Here is a 25041-nt window from a genome sequence, read left to right as displayed (position 1 = left end):
CATGGTACCATTGACTTCAGATTTGAATCTCGTCTGTATATGTATGCAGTGCCATTTTAATTGAGTTTCATGGATTTTGTCTTCATTATCTTATGTTTGTGATGCAACCCTGCTTCCTTTGCAGGAGGCGTACTCTCATCTTCCCAAAATCTCTAGCAAGGAAACACATCCAAAGATAGCACAAGTTCCGCTGGAACGACAAAAATATGATATGACACTTCTTGTGCTAAAGTGCACAGGGCATGGAAGCTTCTCTGCTACAGAAAACTTTAAAAAAAGATGGCATTTCATTTCTTAGTGAGGCAGTGACTGTGGTTCGTGTCAGAATTGAATGTCGCCTCCTAACAGAAACGTTTATGTATCATAGAAGCTACTGCTCTAAGGTGAAAGAGCAACACTCAGCAAATATGACACATGATGAGGATGCATTAAAAAACTCTTGGGTTTATCATGTTGAGATGATGGTGACCGAATTTTGTGCTATCTGCATTAAAAGGAATTTAGTTGATAAAATGATGGATCTGCCCTGGGATTCGGAGGAGGAGAAACATCTTCACAAGTCCCTCTTTGACTCTGCTCAAGAAATGCCCATGAAACCAAATGGTAGTCTGCTTGTTGTCTACTACCTTCGGGTAAATATTCTGATTCTCATTTTTTGTATTTAAATAAAACCATATTAAGAAGCACTATGGAAATTGTAGATGACTAAAACTTTAGGGTATACTGTTATGATGAAATTGTCAGGCTCATTTGTGTCATTTCTCATCTATATACTGAGTTGTTGCATCTGTTTTATTAAATGCATGTCTTTCATACATTAAAATTACAAATATGACAGTTGTATACCTGTATATAATACAAGTATACTACGATAACTTATATACAAATATAACACATATTTTGTATATAAGTTATCGTAGTATACTTGTATTATATATTCCCGTTGCAACACACAGACTCTCTTTTTGCACAGTAGAACACACCACCGCAAAGGGAGTAGTTGGTAAGAACATTGGTAACAAAAACACGGTGATGAACATCTTTATTCGCTCACAGATAAGTCACATAGTTTTGTACAAAGCTATCACCATTAAGACTGGACACATGACCAATACAAATAGAGACCAAATCATTGTTACTAAGTGTTCTACTACATATAATTAATAAAGTATATCTACTATAATAAGCTAAAACACGTCTCAATCTGGTATCATAGTTGTCAATTGTGCTTGTCTGTTCTCCAGAAAATTGTTGATGGCACGACTCCTTGGATTTTGAATCAACGAGTGTCGAATGACTGCAATTTAGAACATGATTTGTAAAAACATGATTATTTTAAATCATCATAATTTTAAATGTTTTTAACAATATATTGAAAAAAGCACTCACTCTGCAGCCGGCTTGTAGTGTGATAATCTGGGTTAAAATGAATGGTGCTATAGTCTGAAGTTTCCAAACATCCTATTGTTATTTATAGTATAGAATTAATAATAAACATGAAAATTGAATATATGTTGAAAGATGCTAGGTATAGGAGAAATTACTGTATTTATTGTTACGACGCATCATTGTTGCAATAATTATATTCTTGTCAACTTTAGCTAATGCCCATCGTAGAGCATTTCTCTGCAGGAGATCGGTCCATACCCCCATGACAATTAGATTCCACCTATAAAACACATAATAATTGTTTGATTAAAACCTAACAAATGTTTAATGTTTTAAAAAGAATGTAACTGTGAATTAATGTGTAACTATGAATTAATATGACCTGGAATCCATTAGTACAGCCTCTCTGTATGGCCTTCCACCGATATACTTTAATGGCTCCAAATGAACAACTATGCCAATAATGTCTGAGCCATTCACATGTGATTAGTTACCTTTGAATAATTTGCAAACTTAAGATGTTAAGTTATATACCATATAGAGGGAAGGGTGATTACCTACGAACGTCTTATGCGGTTGTTGGTAAACATCATGAAATGGCATAAGATATTTTGGAAATGGAGGAAATTGAATTGGTTTAGTGAATGGCTCCACAATAGTATGTGTTATCAATCCCAACTCTAGCCCATGCGCAATATTCCGAAATTGAACCTCCGCCCAGTTTAGACAGAATGCCACTTTATACAATGTATATGTGTATCCTTGTTTGAGTAAGACGTCGAACCGTTCGACATTATTGCCGTTTGAAATTGCTTCGATTTTGGCTCCCTAGATATTTGTTTGAGAATACATGTCGTATAAGTCAAAAAAAGTCTATGATATAATAACATGATTATATTGACTCTATTGTAAAGCTTGATGAAGTGACTCACAGTGATGTCCTGTAGGATGAAGTGTTGACTATTACGATGCCTAGGAAACTTAACAACTACCCTCGCAAAGACACTCTTTACTTGTGGTAAGTTATTGAAACCTTGAATATCGTCAAATAGCACGAAACTACATAAAACACGAACTTTATCTTAGATTCTTCATTAATATATAGATAGATAGATGTGACAAGTGAACCATGTACTTACGGAGGAAAGGGACGCAAGTCTGCAACTGTCCTATTTTGGTTAAGTGTAACTGATGTCATTGATCCTATAGGATCGATCATGACATCATTGCAAAGATACAAAATATCATGAAAAGGATTAGATGAGATAACAGAAAAACAATAATAGTGTAACACATGTAAGATTTTTATTGTAAAAATTGCACATGTCGTATGTTGATTTAACTTGACCGTTATTTATGTTTTGCAGTTAAACTACATTGTTTTTTGTTATCATACAAATTAGAACGGCATTGGACTACAAGAATTTAGCAAAATGCTGAAGAGCATTGTTACATATATAAGATATTGTAGTAATGCTACTCTGCACTGACTTTTGAAATGTTAGTTATGACCACCTAGTAAACTATGTGTGAAGTATACTTCAGTTGCCCATGTAGAAAGACACATGTACTACGTGTCTACGTGGTACGAATATACGGCCCAGGCATGAACGGTCGGTTACACCGGCCAATCCTCCTCTCGAGCCTGGACGCAGCATGGCCTCAGAGCACGGCGCGCCGGCACGGGACGACGGCATGACGCCGCCGTCCATCTTCCACCACCCTTGACGACATTGATGAGTTTTTTAGAAGTAGGGAATATGTTGAGGATGAGATGGAGGACAGCAAGAGTCCTAAGGGTGAGTTCTGACTTCTGGAGTTGTATTTTTACATACATAAGAATTGCTTCATTGACTACATTTTTGTTAGGATAGTGACTACATTTTTGTTTTGGAGATTTACCCCACCTGAACAGTGAGACTGTGCGAGCCAAGGGCAGCCATTACAAGATTTTTGTGTTTAGAGTTTACAACAAACTGGAGTAGTTTAAACCTATATAATTCTAATATCGGAAGTCCAAACTCACTAAATCTACCAATGGCACTGCAATAGATGACAGTTCATGAGCGTATGTCAAACAAAATGCCGATGTTATGAGCGCCATCAGCAGTGGTGCAAAGTAAAATGTGTACTTTTACTCCTATCACCACATTCTATTGTATCACCCAACTGGCTTTGACCAAATCACAGCAATTGATGCTCAAACAGATATTAACAATAACTGGGTGCACATTTACTGCCTTGGTAAACTTGTTAGTCATGTTAGCCTGTTCGCCGCGGCTTTAATCCACCGGCTTGTTTTTGTTGCTACTTAAAGATGACTGATTGTTGCACAATGTTGCTTTTTATGAAAGAATGCACTGATTGCTGTTTGGCCAATTGGTTGAAATAACAAATTAGTTTAGAGCAACTTTGTTCTTCACCTTGCATCATTCTTATATTTATTTTTATTATGCATAGTGACATTTTCTGTTATACTTCAGGCCGTCAGAAGTTGTTCTCAAATGAGGAGAAGATTCTTCTGAACAAGCGAGTGTCTGATCTGGAAACAGCTACTTCTGTAAGAAATCTGTATTTAGAGAAGTCCAGTTGTTGTAGTGTTATTAATAATTTGCTTTTGAATCATGAGAACCATAGAGATTTTTATGTTTAAAATTTGCCTCTTCACCTGTCTGTAGGCTGATTTTTGTTATTTCAAGTTTAGTTTCCTCAGGATGGCTTACCAGCGATCCACAAAGCAATTCTTTCAAAGAAGGCTGCTATTATCAATTATCTTTTAAGGAACTCAGCAAATCCATTCATCCAAGATAAGGTAAGTACAAACCTTTTTTAGCATGCTTGTAAACACTAAACAGTTTGTAGTTTGTACAGAGCCTAACGCAAGCAAAGTTATTTAGGCCTGTCTTCATGGCTTTAGGTTCCTTGATGACTCGTAAACAGTTTATACAGAGCCTCATTATTGTGATGAGGTGTCATGCTCTGGAATTCCCATCAAAACCCAGGAGGAGCACTCATCCTTATCCCTGCAAAGACAGTCTAATCTATCTCCTGTCTCCATGGAAGATTATTGCACTTCTCTTCTTCTAGATTCGCCACAAAGTAAATAGTGAGCTGGTTCTGTGCCCTTCTCGGTCATTGGCAGAAACCAATCCTCCATCTCATTTTGTTCAGTCCAAACAGCTGGTTGTAGGTAGGTACATTTGCTCCATGTTGCCACTAACCCTCCCATACCTTTTTCACGTGAACGTTTCTTTATATTTGAAGATTACTGTATATTACTATTTTCCATACAATCTGATTTTCTTGATTGTTAGACAAGGATCTGTTCTCACCTCTTGTATTTGGAATCCCTAATGTGTGAAGTATACTTCAGTTGTCCACCTACATATTCCCTATGGTTGCATCATAAGCTACTTCATCATTCCCTGATTACTACTCTCTCGTTGGTGTTCAGGTGCTGCCATATTTTTATATACCTTGTTCGGAGGAGCTGATTTGTAATCTAGAAAAAGGTGATTTGTAGCTTGTTACATATGCACCCCTTGTACAGATTGGAGACCGCTTATGTTTTTGCTGTTTTCATGCCTTTTGTTATATTATTTCTTGTTTTATTCTACATGTTGTTTATAAATTTATTAGATTGGCTCCCTTCCGCGCCTGCTATTAAAAGGATGGACACAGGTGATCCCTCCAACCCATCCCCACTCTCCTCTGATCCACCGATTCACAGCCATTCTTTTCATCTCAGAGGTAGGCCGTTCTTGCATTTCTCAGTTAGACATTCTACACTTTTATTAATAATGATGATATGCTAAGGCTCCTGTCTCTTTAGTTTTACCATATGCCAGTGACCATTCTTGCAGTGTGGTCTATTTTACATTTTGATTATGTGGGGTAGACATCCCATGTCGCGATTAGATCACGTCCCATATCCCATATGAACAGTTAAGCCCATGAGTACACTATGGATTAGTATTCCATGTTTTGGTGGGATGATATTAGAGTCTCTCAATCTCGTGATTGGCAATTATAACTTCATAAGGTTGTGATTTTGTATTGAATTGAGTTCTTGAAATTAGTAGTGCCAAGAGGTTTTGTTCATAATAATGTTGACACTGACATGTGTTTTGTTTGTTCCGCTAGTTTGATGAACTATATACTTTTTTCGTTGCTTGATCTATGATTTTGGCCAATACTGACTGCATCTTGGGTGTCATGTTATTGGCAGCGATTCTTGGCAGCTGCAGGGAAAATGGTTGTTCTTTTGCGTATAATTCAGGGGAATCGAGCTCTAGATTTTTGGGATTTCATGGTTCCCATTCTGCATTTAGATTATCGTTCTATCTTTATGTGCCATGTTGGATGGTTCTCTCTACTTCCAGTTCAGCCTGCATACATTACTAATAAATACCACAATTTTGAATCCGGAACTGTGTTGGTGTGCCAGAAAGGCCCTGGTGTTTCTTTTCCCTTTTGGGCTCACTATGTACAGAGATGCTCTGACGCCTTGTTGGGATTGGAGTAAATACTCGAGGTTGAGGGGAATCAATCCTTGAATCTTAAGCAGGAGAGATAGCACGAAGCATGGTATTTGGTTCAGGCACTGCAACGCTGGACTGCAGGCCATATGCCAGTGACCATGCTCCTGCAGTTTCTGTTCTACAGTTTTTAAAGCACTATGGCAAATCTAATTTGCAACACATACTTATACTTAATTACTTTATCCTGTTCCACACTTAGCGTGGAAACATACATAGCAAATTGTTATAGGAAGTGTTTGACATTAGCATATATTTACACATGCATATACTTAATTACTTTATCATGATCGTGTGTCACCATGATTATATTGACTTCATTAGAAAACATAAACATAAAACTATAAACATAAACATAAAACTATATTACCTGATCAGGATTGAGAAGTTGCCTTATGTCTGTCCAGTCCCGCACTTTACAGACAAAACCTATTGCTACCTTGGAGCACCCAATAGTTTGCAACCAGTGAGCCAGTAGTGACCATCAAGCTGGAAATAAAAACAATTGGGACATGAACTGTCAATGCAACAGAGATAAAAACAAAAGGAATAAATCCGATAAACGGCATGAACATAATCATGTGTCATTAGCTTTGTACACAATAATTAAAACACTCTTCGACACCAAATAAAAACAACACAGTTACTGGAAAACAGGAAGTTTCTCTTAAGCAGTTGCACGAAGAATTTACTTACAGATTCATTCACGAACTATACGGTTTAGACTTTGGACTCACAAAATAATATAATTGGCATGTAGCGGGAAAACAAATAATGCTGCAGCAAAGGGTACACCCTTTGTAGTTACCTTATCCTGTCTCATAGCTTAAATGGTTGTTGTTTAAGTACTCAGTTCTCAGTGGTTTAATCTTACCTGATAGGTGGTAATGGCTCTAAAAGTGCTCGTGCTGAGTCTGTGGCTGAATTTATGGGTAGGAATGAAACAATTCCGTCTATGAAGGTAGGGTCTTGCATAAACTGGATCTATTTTCTCTTCATGACTGTTGCTGATGCACGTGTTATTCCTACCATTAGTTTTTGTTGTTCAATCCAATCATATGTGGTGAAAGCATCAAAATTAGATACATAAGTGATAGGATTCAGGGTTCCACATCTTTTCTATATGCTTTAAAAACATTGAAGAAACCCAATTTATTAACCAAAAACATGCTGATTCATGCAAACTCGGGCATTTCCTTGAGAAAATATTTTAGATAGCATGGTTCTCTTAAAGTTAACTTCTGAATTGTTGTGCTAGTGACCATACATAATTGTTTCTAGATTAATGGGTTCATTTCTGGGTGCCTGTTGTTGCCAGTGTTTTTCAGACACTGTTATACCTGAAAGTATAAGAAGCTGACACTGGTATTTATTATAATGGCATCTGTCAGGACTTGCTGGCTCGGAATGCAATGTTAGCAGAAGAGTTACTAAGAACTGGTGGTGGTATGACCACAGATACTTCACAGAAACCGAGCAGTGGCCGAGAAAGGGTCCAGATTGAAGCTCTCAGACAAGAACTGGAGGGGGCAAAACGACAGATAGGGGCACTCAAAAGTGAGAAGTCCCAGATTGAAGCTGAAGCTAACAACCAAAGAAACCTTTCAGTAAAACTGGAGTCGGATCTCAAGAGCTTGTCAGAAGCTTACAACAGCATAGAGCAGGCCAACTACCGCTTGGATGCCGAGGTAAAAGCCTTGCGGCAGGGAGGCAGCGTGCCATATCCTGACGTGGAAGCAATAAAAGCGCAAGCTAAGGAAGAGGCGGAGAAGGACAGTGAGGCAGAACTGAATGATCTACTCGTCTGCCTTGGGCAGGAGCAAACAAAGGTCGAGAAGCTGAGCACAAGGCTGACAGAGCTCGGCGAAGATGTGGATACCCTTCTGCAGGGTATTGGCGATGACACTGCCATTCCAGATGATGACGATGAAGATGAAGATGATGAAGAGTGATTGGTTTATGTAACCTGCAGGTCTGCTGGTGTAATCTACCTTCATGTTGGGTCATGATATTGCGATGGCAACTGGCAAATGTACAGTGGATGACAAATGCACCGTTCCAACTAAATAGCCTCTTGTTTTTGGTTAATAAATTAAGATATAAAATCATTATCATTTCAACAGAGATAAAACATGACAGGATGACATCTTTGTATGGATTTGGTGTACATCCATTTAGTGCATATTCGGTGTCCCACAAAAATTTAAGGCCTGAAACAGAAGAGGGTGAATTATCTCCTAATGGTGAAATGAAAGAGGAACACTTCTGTGTTTGCTCAGATGAAGCTGTAGATGGAACTTCGAAACAAAACACTGAATAGCAATGAGGTGATAAACCGATTTTACCAGCGTCGCTCTACCAGCAGAATTAGTAAGGGTAGCCTTCCAACCAGGGAGCCGCTCAGCTATCTTATCAATGAGCGGATAGAAGTCACTCTTTGTAAGTTTCCTAACGACAATGGCATACCAAGATACTTACAAGGGAAGTGTTGTATAATTTCCAAATCACGAAGCTCACATCTGATGGGAGTGACTGAACTCTTTCCAATGTTTGTAGCCAAGTTAGAGGCTTCATCAAAGACCCTAATGATTTCTTTGACCAGCAGTAAATTCCTCAGCGCGAGGATGTAAGAACAGCACTACATCGTCAGCATAGAGAGAAACCCTCTGCCCTATCCTTTTAAAATGTTGATGGTCGACTTTTAAAGTTTTAGATATTGGTAGTCAAAGGTAAAAGGAATTGACTTAGGATAAACAAACATACATGAATATATGGTTGTGGTCAGAGGAGGTAGATGCTATCTACCTTCATGTTGGGTCATGATATTGCGATGGCAACTGGCAAATGTACAGTGGATGACAAATGCACCGTTCCAACTAAATAGCCTCTTGTTTTTGGTTAATAAATTAAGATATAAAATCATTATCATTTCAACAGAGAATAAAACATGACAGGATGACATCTTTGTATGGATTTGGTGTACATCCATTTAGTGCATATTCGGTGTCCCACAAAAATTTAAGGCCTGAAACAGAAGAGGGTGAATTATCTCCTAATGGTGAAATGAAAGAGGAACACTTCTGTGTTTGCTCAGATGAAGCTGTAGATGGAACTTCGAAACAAAACACTGAATAGCAATGAGGTGATAAACCGATTTTACCAGCGTCGCTCTACCAGCAGAATTAGTAAGGGTAGCCTTCCAACCAGGGAGCCGCTCAGCTATCTTATCAATGAGCGGATAGAAGTCACTCTTTGTAAGTTTCCTAATGACAATGGCATACCAAGATACTTACAAGGGAAGTGTTGTATAATTTCCAAATCACGAAGCTCACATCTGATGGGAGTGACTGAACTCTTTCCAATGTTTGTAGCCAAGTTAGAGGCTTCATCAAAGACCCTAATGATTTCTTTGACCAGCAGTAAATTCCTCAGCGCGAGGATGTAAGAACAGCACTACATCGTCAGCATAGAGAGAAACCCTCTGCCCTATCCTTTTAAAATGTTGATGGTCGACTTTTAAAGTTTTAGATATTGGTAGTCAAAGGTAAAAGGAATTGACTTAGGATAAACAAACATACATGAATATATGGTTGTGGTCAGAGGAGGTAGATGCTAATAGATAAGTTGGCGGAACATTTTATTTGGGAATTTTAGTAGTCAGTAGGTTGTTGCTGTATGACAACAAAAGTTGAAAGGAATATGCTGCGGATGAAAGACGCAAAGACAGATCTTAACACTGTAAAAGGTCATGGGAAACTGGATATGTCGCAATGGAAAAAAGAGTTTCTTCCTTAGTAAATACAGCACTAAAGTAACTGGATATTGATTTATAGTAATGGCATCTTAAGTTTAGCTGTAGTGTGTTTAGGGTGAATTGGAACCATGCCACTATAGTGAAATACTACTGCAACTTTTGACATCCAAAATATGCCATCATGATTTGCTTTATCTTCGAGGCATACCATTATGTCATGTTACATCAATGTTTGTGATTTTTCAAACCTGTTATCTAACAAGCTAGGTTCTGTTTGCTCGTTAACAGCGAGTACTCTATGCAGTTGAATGCTTCTCGCATCAAAGTTCTTCAAGCTCAGGATGATCTAGTAAACAAAATGAAAGACGATGCGATGAAGGAACTCCTCCATGAATACAAGAACCTTTTGAAAGATCTAATTGTTCAGGTTTGGACAAAACATAATACACAGATTTCAATGTTCTTTTTTTAGAAAGAAAAAAAAATCTACAAGTCGATATCTAAAGTTACTAAACAAATAAAATTTATGTACATTAATGCATGCTCTAATCTTAAATTGCAACTAATTAAGGCAAACTATAGCACAATATGCTATTTGTCATTTTTCCTAGATTTGGCTGATCTGAACTGATGTCAAATGCTCAATAGGGCCAAATATGCTATGTGCCATATCAGTACTTTCTGCATGCTGCTTCCCATTATTGTCAAACATCAATTAGACAGTCTGTTTGATCAAATGCAGATCCGGAAGCTTCTTTTTGGCCAGACTGCAGCCTAATTGACTCAATCCGCAGATGATGGTATGGCTTGCTTCTACCTAGTGGTTTTTGCCAAATTGATCGTTTACGGTATTCATCCCCAATGTACAAACTACCTTATCAAGGCACATAAATTCTCCAGAGCAATATTCAAAGTATTTTACTGCAGGTTTATCAGTACACTATACAACTTACTTGATGGTTCTTCTGAGGAGAAGCCCGCGGCGGAGAAGACGACCGCCGGGAAGAAGCCCAAGGCGGAGAAGCGGGTCCCCGCGGGCAAGTCTGCCGGCAAGGAGGACGGCGAGAGCAAGCGTGGCAGGAAGAAGGGAAAGAAGAGCGTGGAGACGTCGCGCCCACATTTATCCTCATCGAAGTGGAGGGAGTGGAGCAGTTCAGAGAGAGATCGTGGGGGGATTGCAGCTGGTAGCTGCAATGGAGATCGTGGCGCGCGGGGGTGGGGAGCCCTGGCGATGACGGCGCGCGGGGATGGGCCTCGTGGCGCGCGGGGGTGGGGCGCCCTAGAGACGACGGCGCGCCAGGGTGGAGCGGAGGAGTGGGCGGAAGGGGACGGCGCGCGGGGTGGGCTGTGGAGGAGGACGGCGCGCTGGGGTGGGCTGCTCTGGGCCACAAGCAGATGGGCCTCCTGCGTTGTAAACAAATACAAGTTAAAAATAATACCATATTGTGCACTGAACTGTGCACACACTTGTTTATAAGGTTTAGTGTGTCCCAGAGAATGTGTAGTCTTGGTTGGCTGTGAGCTTTAACCCACGCTGCTAGCTTTTTTGGTAAAAATTTGGTCGCGGTTCGCGGGACGCTTGGGAATGGGAAACGGGTCACATGCGCGACACAGTTGGGAATGAAGCAAACACACAGGAGTTGAGAATGGAGTCAGTTGGGAATGAAGCAAACACACAGGAGCTGGGAATGGGGTCAGTTATAGATGGCCAAACGGGCCGCCCGGCCCGGCACGGCACTAAGCACTATTAGGCACGGCACTATTAGGCACTATTAGTAATCGTGCCGTGCCGTGCCGGCACTAGTGCCTAACCAGCGGCCCAGGCACTACACTATAGTGCCTAATCGTGCCGTGCCGGCACTATACGGCACTAATATCTAATAGTGCCCGTGCCAGCCCAGGCACTATTTCATTTTAAAAGATAAAAAAATATAGAAGATCTTTAAGATTATATATATAATTTTAAAACTCGAATATTTATATCATTATAAAGTGAATTCATTATGTGTAAATCATAACAAATAACAATGTACAACAACATACACATATCACAATCACATTTATAAACCACATGTTGGTCTAAATCGTGCCTAACCGTGCCGGCCAGTTAATCGTGTCGTGCTCGTGCCAGCCCATCGTGCCGGGGTGGCGGCCCAAGCACGGCACTATACTCGTGTCGTGCCGGCACTGGCACTATATGAATCGTGCCCGTGTCGTGCCGAAGCACTATGGATCGTGCCGTGCTTAGTGCCGGCCCATTTAGCACGGCCCGTTTGGCCATCTATAGGGTCAGTTGGGAATGAAGCAAACACACAGGAGCTGGGAATGAAAACGGAGTTGGGAATGGGAATGGCAGAACCAGGAAAGGGGCAGCCTACCCCTTGCGTTCTTAATCAGTAGTATAGATAAATGCACTGTATCCTTAGGCACTAGAATTTGTGCGAACACCTTGCACGTCCCCCCTGGCACGGGCCTGCTCCTACTTCTCTCGCTTTCGCTTTATCACCTCTCGTCGCCACCAACACTCCAACAGTCGCTTCACCGTCGGCGCCGTCGGAGGGACGCTCCAGTTGGCTGCCCCCGGCAGCGGAAAGTTTCCTGCGGCCCCTGCTCTCTTTCACCACCGCGGTACGCGACCCCCACCCACCCACCCCACTCCCCTCCGCCTCATCTCCTGTGCCTACCGTGTGGCGCCGTCCATCTCTACCCGCCTAGGGTTTCGCTCCGCAGCTCTGCCCCTATCTACTGTTGTTGGACGACGTTTGCCCTGCCGCTCTGTTCCGTGCGCGCGCCCCTGTCGTGATGACTGATGAGGGGAAGCAATGCGCGCGATGTGGAGGCAGAGCTGCCTGCGTCACGGTCAAGGCTGTTTGCTACGTGGAGCGGGTTCCTCAGATGGCTCCTTGTGAGAATGGTGAATCGTCAAAGGAAACCTAATCGGGAGTTATGTGGAGAATGGATTGGAGCCACTAATTCACACCAGATTCAAATTGCTCTGGGAATTATAACCTTTGCTGTGAAGTTCCCTGCGTAGCAGATGTTACAAATTAGTTTTGCTCCTCATGGGGTGTGCCGTGGACAAACTATAGAAACGTGGCTGCTGTAGACTGTAGTCCAGTGTAACGATGCCAGCCTCATCTAACAAGAAACTGGGTACAGACTTGGTTCCCCAACTATAATAGGTCTTCAGAATCTTATCAAACTGATTGTAAATTTTAAGTGTTCAATTCACCATCTATTTCTATTCCAGCTCGCTGTCTTCGTTTAAGTGCAAGGGACCACTTGAAACATAATTTTATGCACGTAAAAAAATACAAAGTTCAGTAAGTAAGGCAACAACATAAGACGATATTAACAATCCGCGATTCTGATTGCCAAGGGATCATCCATCGAGTTGATCAGGTTTTTTAAACACAATGACCAGAATTGCATACATGTGTGTTTCATGCTTCATCCACGGTTTTACAATGAAAGCCTATCTAATTTACGAGTGATGATCTTTTCTATTTAGATGCCTTGCAGTTTCTTTGCTGCCTGGATGCACACGTTGACTAAATTACGGGTCTTTGTTATATTCTGTTAGTTGACTGCGAGTTAATAGCCACATGTTCACAATGAATTGCATTTAAACAATATATTTACCTTATACTAGACTTACTGTTAGTTGCTATTTTTTGGTATCGTCGTCCAGTGCAGGGTTTTCATCTTTTTCGTACATGGTGTGAACACCTCCCACTTTTGCATTGTTTGGCTTTAATTAGGACATTTTGTTAGCAGATTCATAAAAAATGTGCAGATCTACTCTTAGGCGGACTCCAGCGGCTGCCGTATGCGGATCCGCATACTTCGTGCCGTGATGCGGAGCGTCTCCCGCAGAGAAGAGAAGCCGCGGAAATGCGCGACCGCACATTTTGTGACGCATCCACAACCTGTTGGAAGCGTGAATAGTGCGCTGCGGTCACGCAAGGCCTGTTTGGTTTCCTGCCTAAGACACCACAACGTGCCTAAGCTCAGTCGCTCGAATTGAAGAACTAACTTTAGACAGAAAAGTTAAGCAAGTTGTGGTGCTTTAGGTAGGAAACCAAACAGGTCCAAAATGCACATCGGCAGGTGTTTGTGTGCGCTGTTGGACACAGCCTTACTGTATGGCCATTACCTCCACTTGTGATGTAGGTATGTACTCTGGGGATGTACAGATAGGCCACATAAATGGCACATACGCTTTAAGTGTCTTATCATGTGTCCATGTTCAAGCTATGACTTGTGACTTCCGTTTTAGACTGAAAGGTGAATTTGGGCTTGTTTAGCACTTCATTTTTCGTATAAACACTGTAGTTCATTTTTTTTCCTTCTGATACCTTTCGTCTTTCCTCAAAAAGATTCTGTAAGTTACTTTTATGTCATCCAAGTGGGTTTTGTGCATACTGACTTTGACATGATATTTCCACCAAGACGTTTATATCTGAAATCCTTGTTTGCCATGCAATCTTGGTTTATTTTGTTTATCGATATCCCATATCATGTATGATAGCAACTAAAGCATTCAGTTCCATTTTAAGCTTCCAATTCCTTCCTAGTTCACAAGTTCCTTCTAAAGCAATAACTAATGTACAGTGCTTTTTCTGCACAGGGGTAAAACTAAAGCATCCAGTTCCATTTTAAGCTTCCTATTCCTTCCTAGTTCACTAGTTCCTTCTAAAGCAATAAGCCAATAACTAATGTACAGTGCTTTTTCTGCACAGGGTTCTCAGGCAGAGAAACCTTACCTTTTTTTTAGATAATGGAAAAATCATCCGACCTTGGCCTCAAATGAGGTTACGGCCATTTATTACAAGGGACGGAGGCATATTGCCAAAACTCCTCCTATGACCACATCAGAGAACCCCAACTAGCCAAATTGAAGAACTTCAGCTACCGAACCACAGCTACTACATAGTTAAACGCAACGCATACCCCCATCCAAAATTGCTAAAGAACTGTAGTAGCACCCTCTCCACATTACGACATGAAGACTTTATTAACTCTTGGTCCTCCCTTCTAGGCTGAAGCTGAGACCAGAAGCGGCACCAATATGTTGCTCTGAAGGCTACCTGCACACATGATTTAGGAGATGAATTATTGAACACCACATCATTTCTACTTAACCAAATAGCCCAACAAATTGCCGATGCAACGGTTAATAGTAAGTTTAGCACTCTGGGAAGCCTCCCGCTCGCCCAAACCCCAAACAAATCATTAACATCCCGAGGAGGTCTCAACCCCGTGTTTATCTGAATCAACCGCCAAATGAATGACGCATACAAACAACTGAAAAACAGGTGCTTTATTGTCTCCGGTCTACTACAAAAGCAACATCTCTTATTACCATTCCAATGCCTCCTAGCCAAGTTATCCTTTGTTAATGTTACCCCTCTTTTGAGGTACCACATAAAAATCTTAATTTTCAGAGGAAGCCTAAGTTTCCAAAGGTCCTTATTATCCACCCCCATCCCATTGTTAAGAGATGCCAGATACAGAGACTTAACCGTAAACATCCAGTTGGCGGTCAAGTTCCATCTGAACAAGTCCCTGTTGGAATTCAATTCGGTATGCGCAACAAGTGAGACCAATTGAAACCATTGGACCCTCAACTGTTGAGCCAAACCCCTCCGAAAGGAAATATTTAAGGGCACCGTGGAGAACACACAGGCAATTGTTGAGTTCTTCCTCCTCGCTAGGTTATAAAGAGACGGAAAACGGAGTTTTAACGTTCCCGGCCCGAGCCAATCATCCTCCCAGAAACGCACCTGGGACCCATCATGAATCACAAAGGTTCCTTTACTAATGAATGTGTCCTTAACTTTCATAAGACCACTCCAGAAGTGTGAATCAGTGGCCCTGCGCTGCGCCTGGGATAAGGTTCGATTGGCCAGATATTTACGTCTCAATAATGATTGCCACATCCCTTCTTCATTGAGAAGTTTATACAACCATTTGCTTAAGAGGCATTTATTATGAACCTCTAAATTCAAAATGCCTAGCCCGCCAACCTCCTTAGGTTGACAAATTACATCCCATTTGGCCAGCCTATATTTTTTCTTATGGCCCTCCCCTTGCCAGAAAAACGCGATCTGAAATAATCTATCTTCTCCAGCACACCTTTTGGTACCTCAAAGAAAGACATCATAAACATCGCTAGACTGGTCAACACAGAATTAATTAATACGAGCCGCCCTCCTACTGACATAAGTTTTCCTTTCCAACTGCTGAGCTTTTTCTCGAATTTGGCCTCCACTGTTTTCCACTCACCAATTGTCAACCTACGGTGGTGCATAGGAATCCCAAGATATCTGAAGGGCAGCCCACCAGAACTGCAACCAAACAGCCGTGTGTACCTCCCTTCATCCTCTTTTGCCTTCCCATAACAGAATACCTCACTCTTGTGAAAGTTTATTTTAAGACCAGATAACTGCTCAAAGGCACATAATATGAGCTTCATATTCGTTGCCTTTTTCAGATCGTGATCCATAAACAAAATTGTATCATCGGCGTATTGCAGAATGGATAACCCCCCATCTACCAAATGCGGCACCAAGCCCTTGATTTGGCCATTTTCCTTTGCTCTATTAATCAGGGTAGCAAGCATGTCCACTACCAAGTTAAAGAGGATAGGAGACAGCGGATCGCCCTGCCTCACCCCTCTTTGGGTCTGGAAAAAAGGACCCATGTGATCATTAACTCTAACCGCAACATGGCCCCCCTTCATGAAAGACTCAATCCAACTACACCAGGTACTTGAAAAACCTTTCATACGAAGGGATTGTTGAACAAAGCTCCACTTCACCTTATCATAAGCTTTCTCGAAGTCGATTTTGAAAATGACCCCATCCCTTTTCTTCGTATGTAGCTCATGAATAGTCTCATGTAAGACCACCACCCCTCCATGATATTTCTTCCTGGCAGGAACGCAGTCTGCAGGGGACTGATTACATTCTGCGCAACCTCCGTGATCCTCTTAGTCGCCACCTTTGTGAAGATTTTGAAACTGACATTTAGGAGACAAATTGGTCGGTATTGTTGAACCGAGATTGCCTCCCGAGTCTTAGGAAGCAAAATGATAGTCCCAAGGTTAAGACTATACAAAGGGAGATTCCCTGTGTGGAACTCACGAAACAAAGCCATAAGATCATCTTTAATAACATCCCAACAGATTTGATAAAATTCCGCCGGGAATCCATCAGGACCTGGAGCCTTGTTATGTTCCATACTAAAAACCACCGCTTTTACTTCATCTTCAGAAAATGGCTGGGTGAGCTTCTCGTTCTCAACTTGAGTAACTTGTATTATATCATCTCTAAGATCCTCATCCAGAGTAAAAGACGTGCTTTCTGGGGGGCCAAAGAGATTTTTATAATAACCAGTTATATGACTTTTTAATTCTCCCTCGTCGTATAACATACGAGCTCCATCCGTCATCTGGAAGATTTGATTCTTCCTGAATTTTCCATTGGCTATCATCTGAAAATATTTAGTATTACTATCCCCCTCCAGGAGCTCCTTGACCTTCACTCTTTGATACCACTTTATTTCCTCCTCCCGGAGTAGCTGAGCAAGCCTGTTTTGTAAGTAGTTGCGCAGATCCAACTCCGCAGTACTCAACAGAACTACTTCAGCTCTCTTATCTAAATCATCAAGCTTAGCGATGATCTCCTTTTTTTCCTTTTTCAACAACCCCGAAGTGTGCATTGCCCAACCCCTTAAGTGTTGGCGTACCTTCCTAATCCTGGCTTGCCATTTCTCCAAAGGAGTAGAACCTCTTGTCTCATTTACCCAAATATCTTTTACCATATCCACAAAACCATCCCTCAGAAACCATCCTAGTTCTAACTTGAACGGAGGAATTGTTTGGGCGGTTACAACACCTGTACTAAGAAGCAGAGGAGTATGATCGGATATATTTCTCGACAAGGCATGTACCGAAGCTCTAGGGTATTTTCCCTCCCATTCTGTAGCTAGCAAAATCCGATCCAACTTCTCATAAGTCGGAATATCCCTAGTATTAGCCCAGGTGTACCTTCGCCCCGACATCTGCAATTCTCTTAGATCAAGACCATCAATTACCGCATTGAATAGGAACGGCCAACGATGATCAAATCTATCATTATTTTTCTCAGATGGAGATCGTAAAATATTAAAGTCTCCCCCAATGAGAATAGGTAACGTTTCTGTATTGCTCAAACGAACTAGCTCAGAAAGGAATTCTTGTTTGAAGCAGTCCTGGGCAGGGCCATACACCGTGACAAGAGCCCATTTAAAACCATCTGCCTTATCATGCAAATTAAACTTAATAAAGAAATCCCCTTCCGTGATGGCACCAACATCAAAGACATCAGCGTCAATTCCCAACAACATCCCCCCAGATCTACCATGAGGTTCTTTGCAATGCCAGATAAAATTTTTCCCAGCACACAAATTCCTTAGTAGATGATCTGGGAAGGATTTGCGGCCTGTTTCAGAGAGGGCAATAAAATTGAGACCGTGTTCTTTGGTCAGATCCGAAACGTATCTAAGCTTTTTCAAATCCTTGAACCCATTGCTGTTCCAAAAGATTCCTTTCATTGGCAAACAATTAATTAATAATCAAGCCCGACCTTTTTTGTTAGAACACAACGAACCCTGACTAGATGGTTTTGTACAGACTGACTTAATCAGCCCATCAGTGCCATCCATCTCTTCATTCATAATATCCCCACACAAATGATTTAAAATGAAATGATCAAACTCTTCGTCCTCTACTACTCCCTTCCCCATAAAATCAGATAATTCAGAGCTCCTCCAGGAGCTTGTTTCATGGTCACGTCACCTATGTTGGGGCCAATTAGGGTATCCTTAGTATGTAGCGCGAGCCCCAACCACCATAGGCCAAGGATTTCGGATATATCGCAACTACAAAAGGAGGGGTCCTCCAGAGGGAAAGGAAGGTCGTACCAGGATAAAGATGACTCTGAGAACATCGATGAATATGATAGCGATATCATGTTCTCCAGGAATGGACCACCTATCTCTTTGGCAAGCACTTCCCGTCCTCAAGACACTTCAGCTCCTGGGGAAAGAGAGATGGAGATTGTGGAGCTCTTTAAAAGGGTTCAAGCACTGCTGCGAGCTAGGGTGAAAGGCAGGGAAAAGAAGCCTGAACCTGCAAAAGTGCATGGCGAAAGGGGCAGTGTTGATTCACTTATTAAGTTGCTTAGGAAGCACTCTGTTGACCAGAGAAGGAAGAGCAGTGACGAGAAAGAGCAGAATTTTGGTGTAATGAGGAGAAGCAATGATTCTGGAAATAGACGAGGTTCAACCATCTTTGGCACAAAAAGTGACATCCAGGAAGAGCAGAAGAAGCAACCTCCGGCACCCTTCAAAAGGCCAGCTTCAAATTTCAGGCGAAGGTCTCCTGTTCCTGGAGTGAAGTTCCAGCCTGTTATCAATGTGGATGTAGACACAGATGCCGATCGCAAGTCTATGCGCAATAATGTTGCCGATGCTGTACAGATGGCTAAGACAGCTCTTGATGAGAGGACTGCTACAGATGAGCCTGACTACATGTCTCCATATGAACCTGATTCTGTAATCGAGGCAGAGAACATTTCGTTGGACGACCTCGATGACATTTCAGACGATGACGAAGAATCTGATGCTGGTGAACCAGACAACGAGTATCCAGAACTGTCTTTGGAAATCGCTGATGTTACAGATATAGATGAATTGCACGAAAGTTCAGATCTAAGCTCTCTGAAGGTTGCAGAGCTGAGGGAGCTTGCAAAGTCCCGAGGAATCAAAGGCTACTCAAAGACGAAGAAAAACGAGCTGATTGAAGTCTTGAGCAGCAGCATGGCATGGTGATAAGTGGGTGATGTTGTCGACCTGTCAGCATGGTCTGTGCTGATCTTTTGCTGGTTCATCTTGTACATTAAGCTGAATTCCATGCTGAGTGGAGTAACGTAAGCCGAGAGAGACTGAGAGGCTAGCTGTTCTTGGTCTTTTCCGCAGAGTTGACCTATGGCTATTGATCTGGTGCTGCCGCTGTCTTTGTCGTTGTTGTTCTCAAACGTTGCGGTTTTTACCTGGGTGAGATTAGCTCCGTACAGGCAATTCCCCTGTTGCCACATGGTGTTGCTTTGCTTGCATTGCACCCTTCTCTCTCTCTGCATCAATTAGTACAAGATGGTGCTGTGCTGCAACAACGCCTGTTGTTTTCGTAGGACAGTGCCACAATATTTACCCTATGTATGAACAAGAACATGTCCTCTTCCTTATCTCTTCGCATTTGCAGGTGGATGAAGACTGGCAATTATTGGCCTGCGCTGCGGTCTCGACGCCGTGCAGAGGTAGCTGCAGCTTTGCTCATTGGGTTTGTTGCTTGCTTTTGTCCAGAGACTAGGGCAGGACAGGACTGTGTTAAGGCAGGCGGCCGCGTTATTGCCTGTGCTTCTGTTGTTACCTTGTGCTATGCTATATGCTAATCATTTGGCAGGCGTCATGTGGTTTCGTGATCCACGCGGGGATGGGAGGAGCCGCATGAGATGCTGAGTGATTGGACGGTTAGTTGGCCTCCTCACGTGGCGCGTCTCTGCACCTTTGTCTCTCTGGCTGACTGACTGGCTCTGCTTTCGCCTGCGCCTGGGCATATCGTGGAACCCTGATTGGCCTAGCTCGATACGGCCGCAGCTATCATGTGGTGTTTGTTTCAGCTTATTTTCAGCTTCTGGCAGCTGTGGAACATTTAGCTTTTTAACTCGTTTTTGTGAGAATCGATTTGGTAAAAACCGTTAAAAATCAATTTAAACATATAATCGGCTGATTCGTCATCCGTTACCTTCTGGATCATAATCTCTCCGCATATAATATCACGATAGTCAAATTCTATCTACAACCAGATGCTCAGTCGAAACAAACAGTCCTGGCAGCAGAGTTCCTGCCACTGCAAAGCAAAACCCTGCGTCGCAGCAGCGCTGTAGGAAAAATGAAAAAGAAGCGACGAGCACATTTTTCGCCATGTTATTGGCATGCAGTGCAGTAGCCACGTATTTGCACACAGGGGCCTTTGTCCCAGGCTTCCTCCTTTTGCGTCTCTTTGCCTCAGTCCTCTAGTAGTCATCTGCCGATCCTACAACACAAGACGCTCGCGAGAGGGAGAGGCTGGCTAGACGCTCGATCGCCATTGGCCAGCATGCATGCAGATGCAGGTAGGAACGAGACGAAGCCAGACCAGCGCAGCACAGGGCGGACATATGTACAACGACAAGGTGTGAGACACGCAGCTAGGTCGGTCCCAACCTGCCTGTCTGGTGTCTGCCAGCGTTGCTGTAGCGCGCCATCACTGTTGGAACTCTCTTCAAGCTGAGGCTGAGCCGCGGCGCGACAGGGCGAGGGTAGCTAGCAGTAGCAGCTTAGCTGTAGGCTGCTGGGGGCGCCGGACGGCCGCGCCGATATGACACTGTTCCCGCGTCGGATCGAGTAGGGGCGCCGCGCCTGCACGCGCCGTATGCCAGTGAGTGCGGCACGGGAGGCTGGAGCCCTGCGCGCCGACGGCCGGGAAGTCGGGAACTGAAGCCGACTAGTCCACATCACACGCCCTGGTCTCCTCATATCAAGGACCATGCATGCATGCATGCATATGCGCAATGGACCATGTGTGATGTGTCGATATCGCAAGCAGCGCCTCGCACACATCAAACACGACCACTAGCTACCTTGCTAGCTATATCCATATGGTCACGTGTTCTTCCACCTTTTCTTAGGGTATGTTTAGATTAGATCCATAGAGCTTAAGTTTAGCACTACACTTTTAGCTAAACTTTAGCATTTGGAGATCCAAACAGGAGTACTAAAATGTGCTAAAAGTGAAGCGCTAAACCTTAATAATACCCATTAACAGTTTAGCTCGTCCAGATATGCTAAAGTCAACTAAAAGTGATCTAAGATGGAGAAAAGACATCTATTACCCCTCTTACCCCACTCTCTTTCTCCCCCACCTCACATTAATTAGAGGTATGAATATCTTTCTATACCCATGTGCTAAACTTTAGCACTTTCATCCATACAATATCCATGTGCTAAACTTTAGCTCTCTATTTAAGAGAGCTAAACTTTAGCACCCCTGTTAAAGTCTAGCACATGCGATCCAAACAGACCCTTATACTAACAAACATGCAGTATAAAGATTTATGTAATGATTGCGTCATCTATTCCATATTATAATCGATCTCCATACTGTGAATCGAGATTGATGTGGTCTCATGTTGAATTTGAATTGTGCTAACTAGGTTGAAAATATGGCCCACTGGTTGATTTGGATCAGAAATGGAGTGGGGAGAGTGAAGTGCAGTGGGATGGACCGACAGACGAAAAAGTAGGGGGTAATAGTCATTTTGACCCCTCAATTAACAATGACTACAAGCAATGCACCAAGAATGTTCCAATATCTCACAAAAAATGAGCTACACGTGAATGGATATGTTTTTGTACCCTTAAGAGGTGTTGATAAATATATAGAGTCGAGATTTACCAGCCAAGACCGATCAAGAGATCTGACCTTTACCTCTTGAAACACAGAAATCAAAGGCACTAGATATGTCTGTTGCACCGTAGTTTCCTGCACGAGACACATTCGATGCCTTTCCAATGGCTATAACTCTAACGACTATAAACTAGTGGTTAACTGTGTCAGATGCCTAATGCACTTTACACGTCCGATGGGTATTGAGGCAAGATGTGCAAATTACTTTATTGAACACTTTTTTCTTCTTTTAATAGCAATATAGCATGTAGGTATGAACATAGATATAGCTATAATGCTACATACATCTATACAACCTAGGAATAGTAGCTAATGACTACTTGTAAGATGACAACTACAACGGCTATCCATGTCTTGTTGTGTTGTGTACAATGGACAGGGGGCAGGGAGGTTACCTGCTGGCTTTATTTACTCGCGGACCGGCGGCGAGCTAGGTCACCACCACTACATACATCGATGGTGTGTATGCGTCATATATCTATGACCATTACTCCACCCATCCATGGATATGATCGCATAATAAGGCTAGTGCCAACGCAGCCTATACCGAGACCGGGAGGGGCACTCTCGGGGTGGGAAGCGGGCCGAGAGGGGGTGGGAGTGCAGCCTTGGGCGATGGCTGCGTTATTATGCACTTTGTAATTTGAAATTGGATTAAAATTATTATGTTGTTTGATTTCTAAACATTGAAATAAATCTGCATGAATTATTTAATTCAGAAATAGAAAAATTGTGAGCTGAGCCTATAGCCCTAGTGGAGGCTCTGCACTGGAGCACCAGCGACGAAAGTATCAAAGTAGTGTCGAGAGATAATGTGGAAGAGGCGGATGGTGCAGCCTAACTCATGCACGCTACGAAGTCGAGTACCAGCAGAGCAGCATCCGCGCCCAAATGCATGCATGGTAACTGTACCCAGAGGAAGCACAAAATAGGCGCCCAGCCAGCCGCGCTGATCCACCCGCATGTGATGTGACCGATGTGACCAACTGTGGGTTGGTGTGGCACCGGCCGGATCCCCGCTGCCGGCTTGGCCCGCGCGCCCTATCTCGCCGGTGGGGCACCGGTGCCAGCCGGCTTCCCGCCCGCGCTGCCGTCCGCCGCCGCACAGCGCCGGCTACAGGCGGCCGAGATGCGCGCCCGGCCCCCGCGGCATGTGTGCCGGGCTCGGGCGCGCGCGGGGGGCATGATTTGATTTGGTTCCATCCGATAGTGCACACACGCACATCAAACCCATGCTGGCATGCTGTGTCTCCTACGTACTCTCCTTCTACCGCAGCTAGCGGCTAGCTCGCTAGCTAGCTCTGCCTGCACGCGCGGGTCATTGTCGCTCGAACACCATGCATGCACGTATGGGGATCAGAATCTGATTCGGATGACACTGTTGCATGCATGCTCGCTCGTCCAGCTTTCCGAGAGCGAGAGAGCTAGCGATCGAGCGGCTGATGCATGCATGCTCCGTCGATCGATCGATGCACATCCCTGTTCACGTGCTGTGTGCACACAGTATATGTAGTACAGCAGCTGGTCGTAGCCAACTCTGTACATGCAATGTAGCGTGTGCACGAGCCTAGCTACGCGCATCTTTCCACTAGGATATGTTAGGTCGCGATGACTGTAACGTGTGCAGTAGTGCGGGTGTGGGTGCATGCATACAATGCGTCCCACGAAGCGACCGCCAAAGCTTGGCCAAATCCAGTAGCTAGGTTTTGTTTGTCACGGCTTTGTGTCCAACATCTTCATAGGCTGTTCGAGGTCATTTTATGCTAAATGCATGGATATTTTTCAAACAATTTCATATATAAAATTTCTTATAATATACTCTCGGGGGTAACAATAATGAGTTAATTAGTTGTGTGCCATTATAGGTGCGTTTGGTTGCCTGCATATGGTTTGGCCAGGCTCACGAGATACAACTTTCTTCTGTTTGGTTGCCTGATCAGTCTCTTCAGCCTGACTCGTGTGATGCAAAGATTCCTCTTGGGCCTGGCTCCCGAGATACGTAGGAATTGGCCGTTTCTCAAGAGTCAGGCTCTGCCGGTGCAACCATTAGTCTTTCCTAATGACAGATTAACGTATAATTAGTGTCTATTAAATAATTTTAATTTATTTAAAAGTGGATTAAGGCTTTGTATGACATATTATGACTATTGCAACATGATCACATGAAAATATAATAAAACTTTATAGCTTTTAAGCTCATGCATCAAGCTTTTATGACCATTAGTTTCCGCCATTTTTGTTGTTTTTACCGATTTTCTTTGTTTTTAAACCAAAATGCCAATCATTTTTAAAATAAAAATTAATATAATATAAAATGTATTAAAAATATTATTATTTTATCTTATTTTCCTAGCTTTTATAAGTTTTCTAAAAATTAAAATTTGAACGAAATTTTAAAAACTCGGTGGGAAACTGTTTCCCGCCAAAAACCGCCGGTTTTGTTTTCCCTAGCTAGGATGAACAATACAAAAATACGCATACCTGACAGTGGACGTGATTCAGCAAAATCAGTATAAAATGGCGTATTCCAAATCTAAGAAGTTTAATGGTAAAATGTAACCAGCCAAAAGAGTTCAATGATATATATCAAAACCAAAAAAAAGTATAATGGCACACAACTATTTCGCCTAGTAGCTTCAGAGTACTCTGATGGACCCCTAAGTTGTGGCAAACAACAGAACAACCCTAGTGTATACGTGCAACATAGGCCTTGTTTGGATAAAGAGGGATTGAAGTGTATTTTAGGGATTGAAAGAGAAATTAGTTCATATTACACTTCAATACACGTTATATCACCTCAATCCACT

At 42.6% G+C, this 25041-nt stretch overlaps 2 protein-coding genes and 1 pseudogene across 4 annotated transcripts; 2 read left to right on the top strand and 1 right to left on the bottom strand.

The window, feature by feature from the left end:
• Positions 1-1012: 1012 nt before the first annotated feature.
• LOC103654146 (uncharacterized) lies at positions 1013-3071 on the bottom strand. Its single transcript, XM_008680974.4, has 7 exons — positions 2529-3071; positions 2322-2448; positions 1947-2217; positions 1772-1856; positions 1545-1669; positions 1390-1461; positions 1013-1297 (listed from the first exon to the last, which is right to left on the bottom strand). The coding sequence occupies exons 1-7, from the start codon at positions 2606-2608 to the stop codon at positions 1200-1202; spliced, it is 858 nt and encodes a 285-aa protein (XP_008679196.1). The 5' UTR covers positions 2609-3071; the 3' UTR covers positions 1013-1199.
• Positions 3072-12112: 9041 nt separating this feature from the next.
• On the top strand, positions 12113-20522 carry LOC103654145 (HT1 protein kinase pseudogene; annotated as a pseudogene). Of its 2 annotated transcripts, NR_157556.1 has the most exons (3): positions 12113-12309; positions 19988-20042; positions 20189-20522. The product of NR_157556.1 is annotated as an HT1 protein kinase pseudogene, transcript variant 2 (transcript). The 2 variants fall into 2 exon arrangements; NR_157555.1 differs by having other exon boundaries at positions 12161-12309; positions 19988-20465.
• Positions 17948-19981, top strand: LOC109946067 (SAP-like protein BP-73). Its single transcript, XM_020552721.2, has one exon. It carries the CDS (start codon positions 18511-18513, stop codon positions 19555-19557), a length of 1047 nt encoding a protein of 348 aa, XP_020408310.1. The 5' UTR covers positions 17948-18510; the 3' UTR covers positions 19558-19981.
• Positions 20523-25041: the final 4519 nt, after the last annotated feature.

This window comes from Zea mays, chromosome 4, assembly GCF_902167145.1.
Source record: "Zea mays cultivar B73 chromosome 4, Zm-B73-REFERENCE-NAM-5.0, whole genome shotgun sequence".
Lineage (NCBI taxonomy): Eukaryota > Viridiplantae > Streptophyta > Magnoliopsida > Poales > Poaceae > Zea > Zea mays.
Note: the sequence above shows the minus strand (reverse complement) of the source record. Positions and strands in the feature narration are given on the sequence as shown.

Coding starts and splice junctions, on each gene's coding strand:
- LOC103654146 (XM_008680974.4), bottom strand. CDS start 2,608: ATGATCGATCCTATAGGATCAATGACATCAGTTACACTTAACCAAAAT. Junction 2,218..2,321: donor TCATCCTACAGGACATCACT/GTGAGTCACTTC, acceptor ACAAATATCTAG/GGAGCCAAAATCGAAGCAAT. Junction 1,298..1,389: donor CACTACAAGCCGGCTGCAGA/GTGAGTGCTTTT, acceptor TCTAAATTGCAG/TCATTCGACACTCGTTGATT.
- LOC109946067 (XM_020552721.2), top strand. CDS start 18,511: ATGGTCACGTCACCTATGTTGGGGCCAATTAGGGTATCCTTAGTATGT.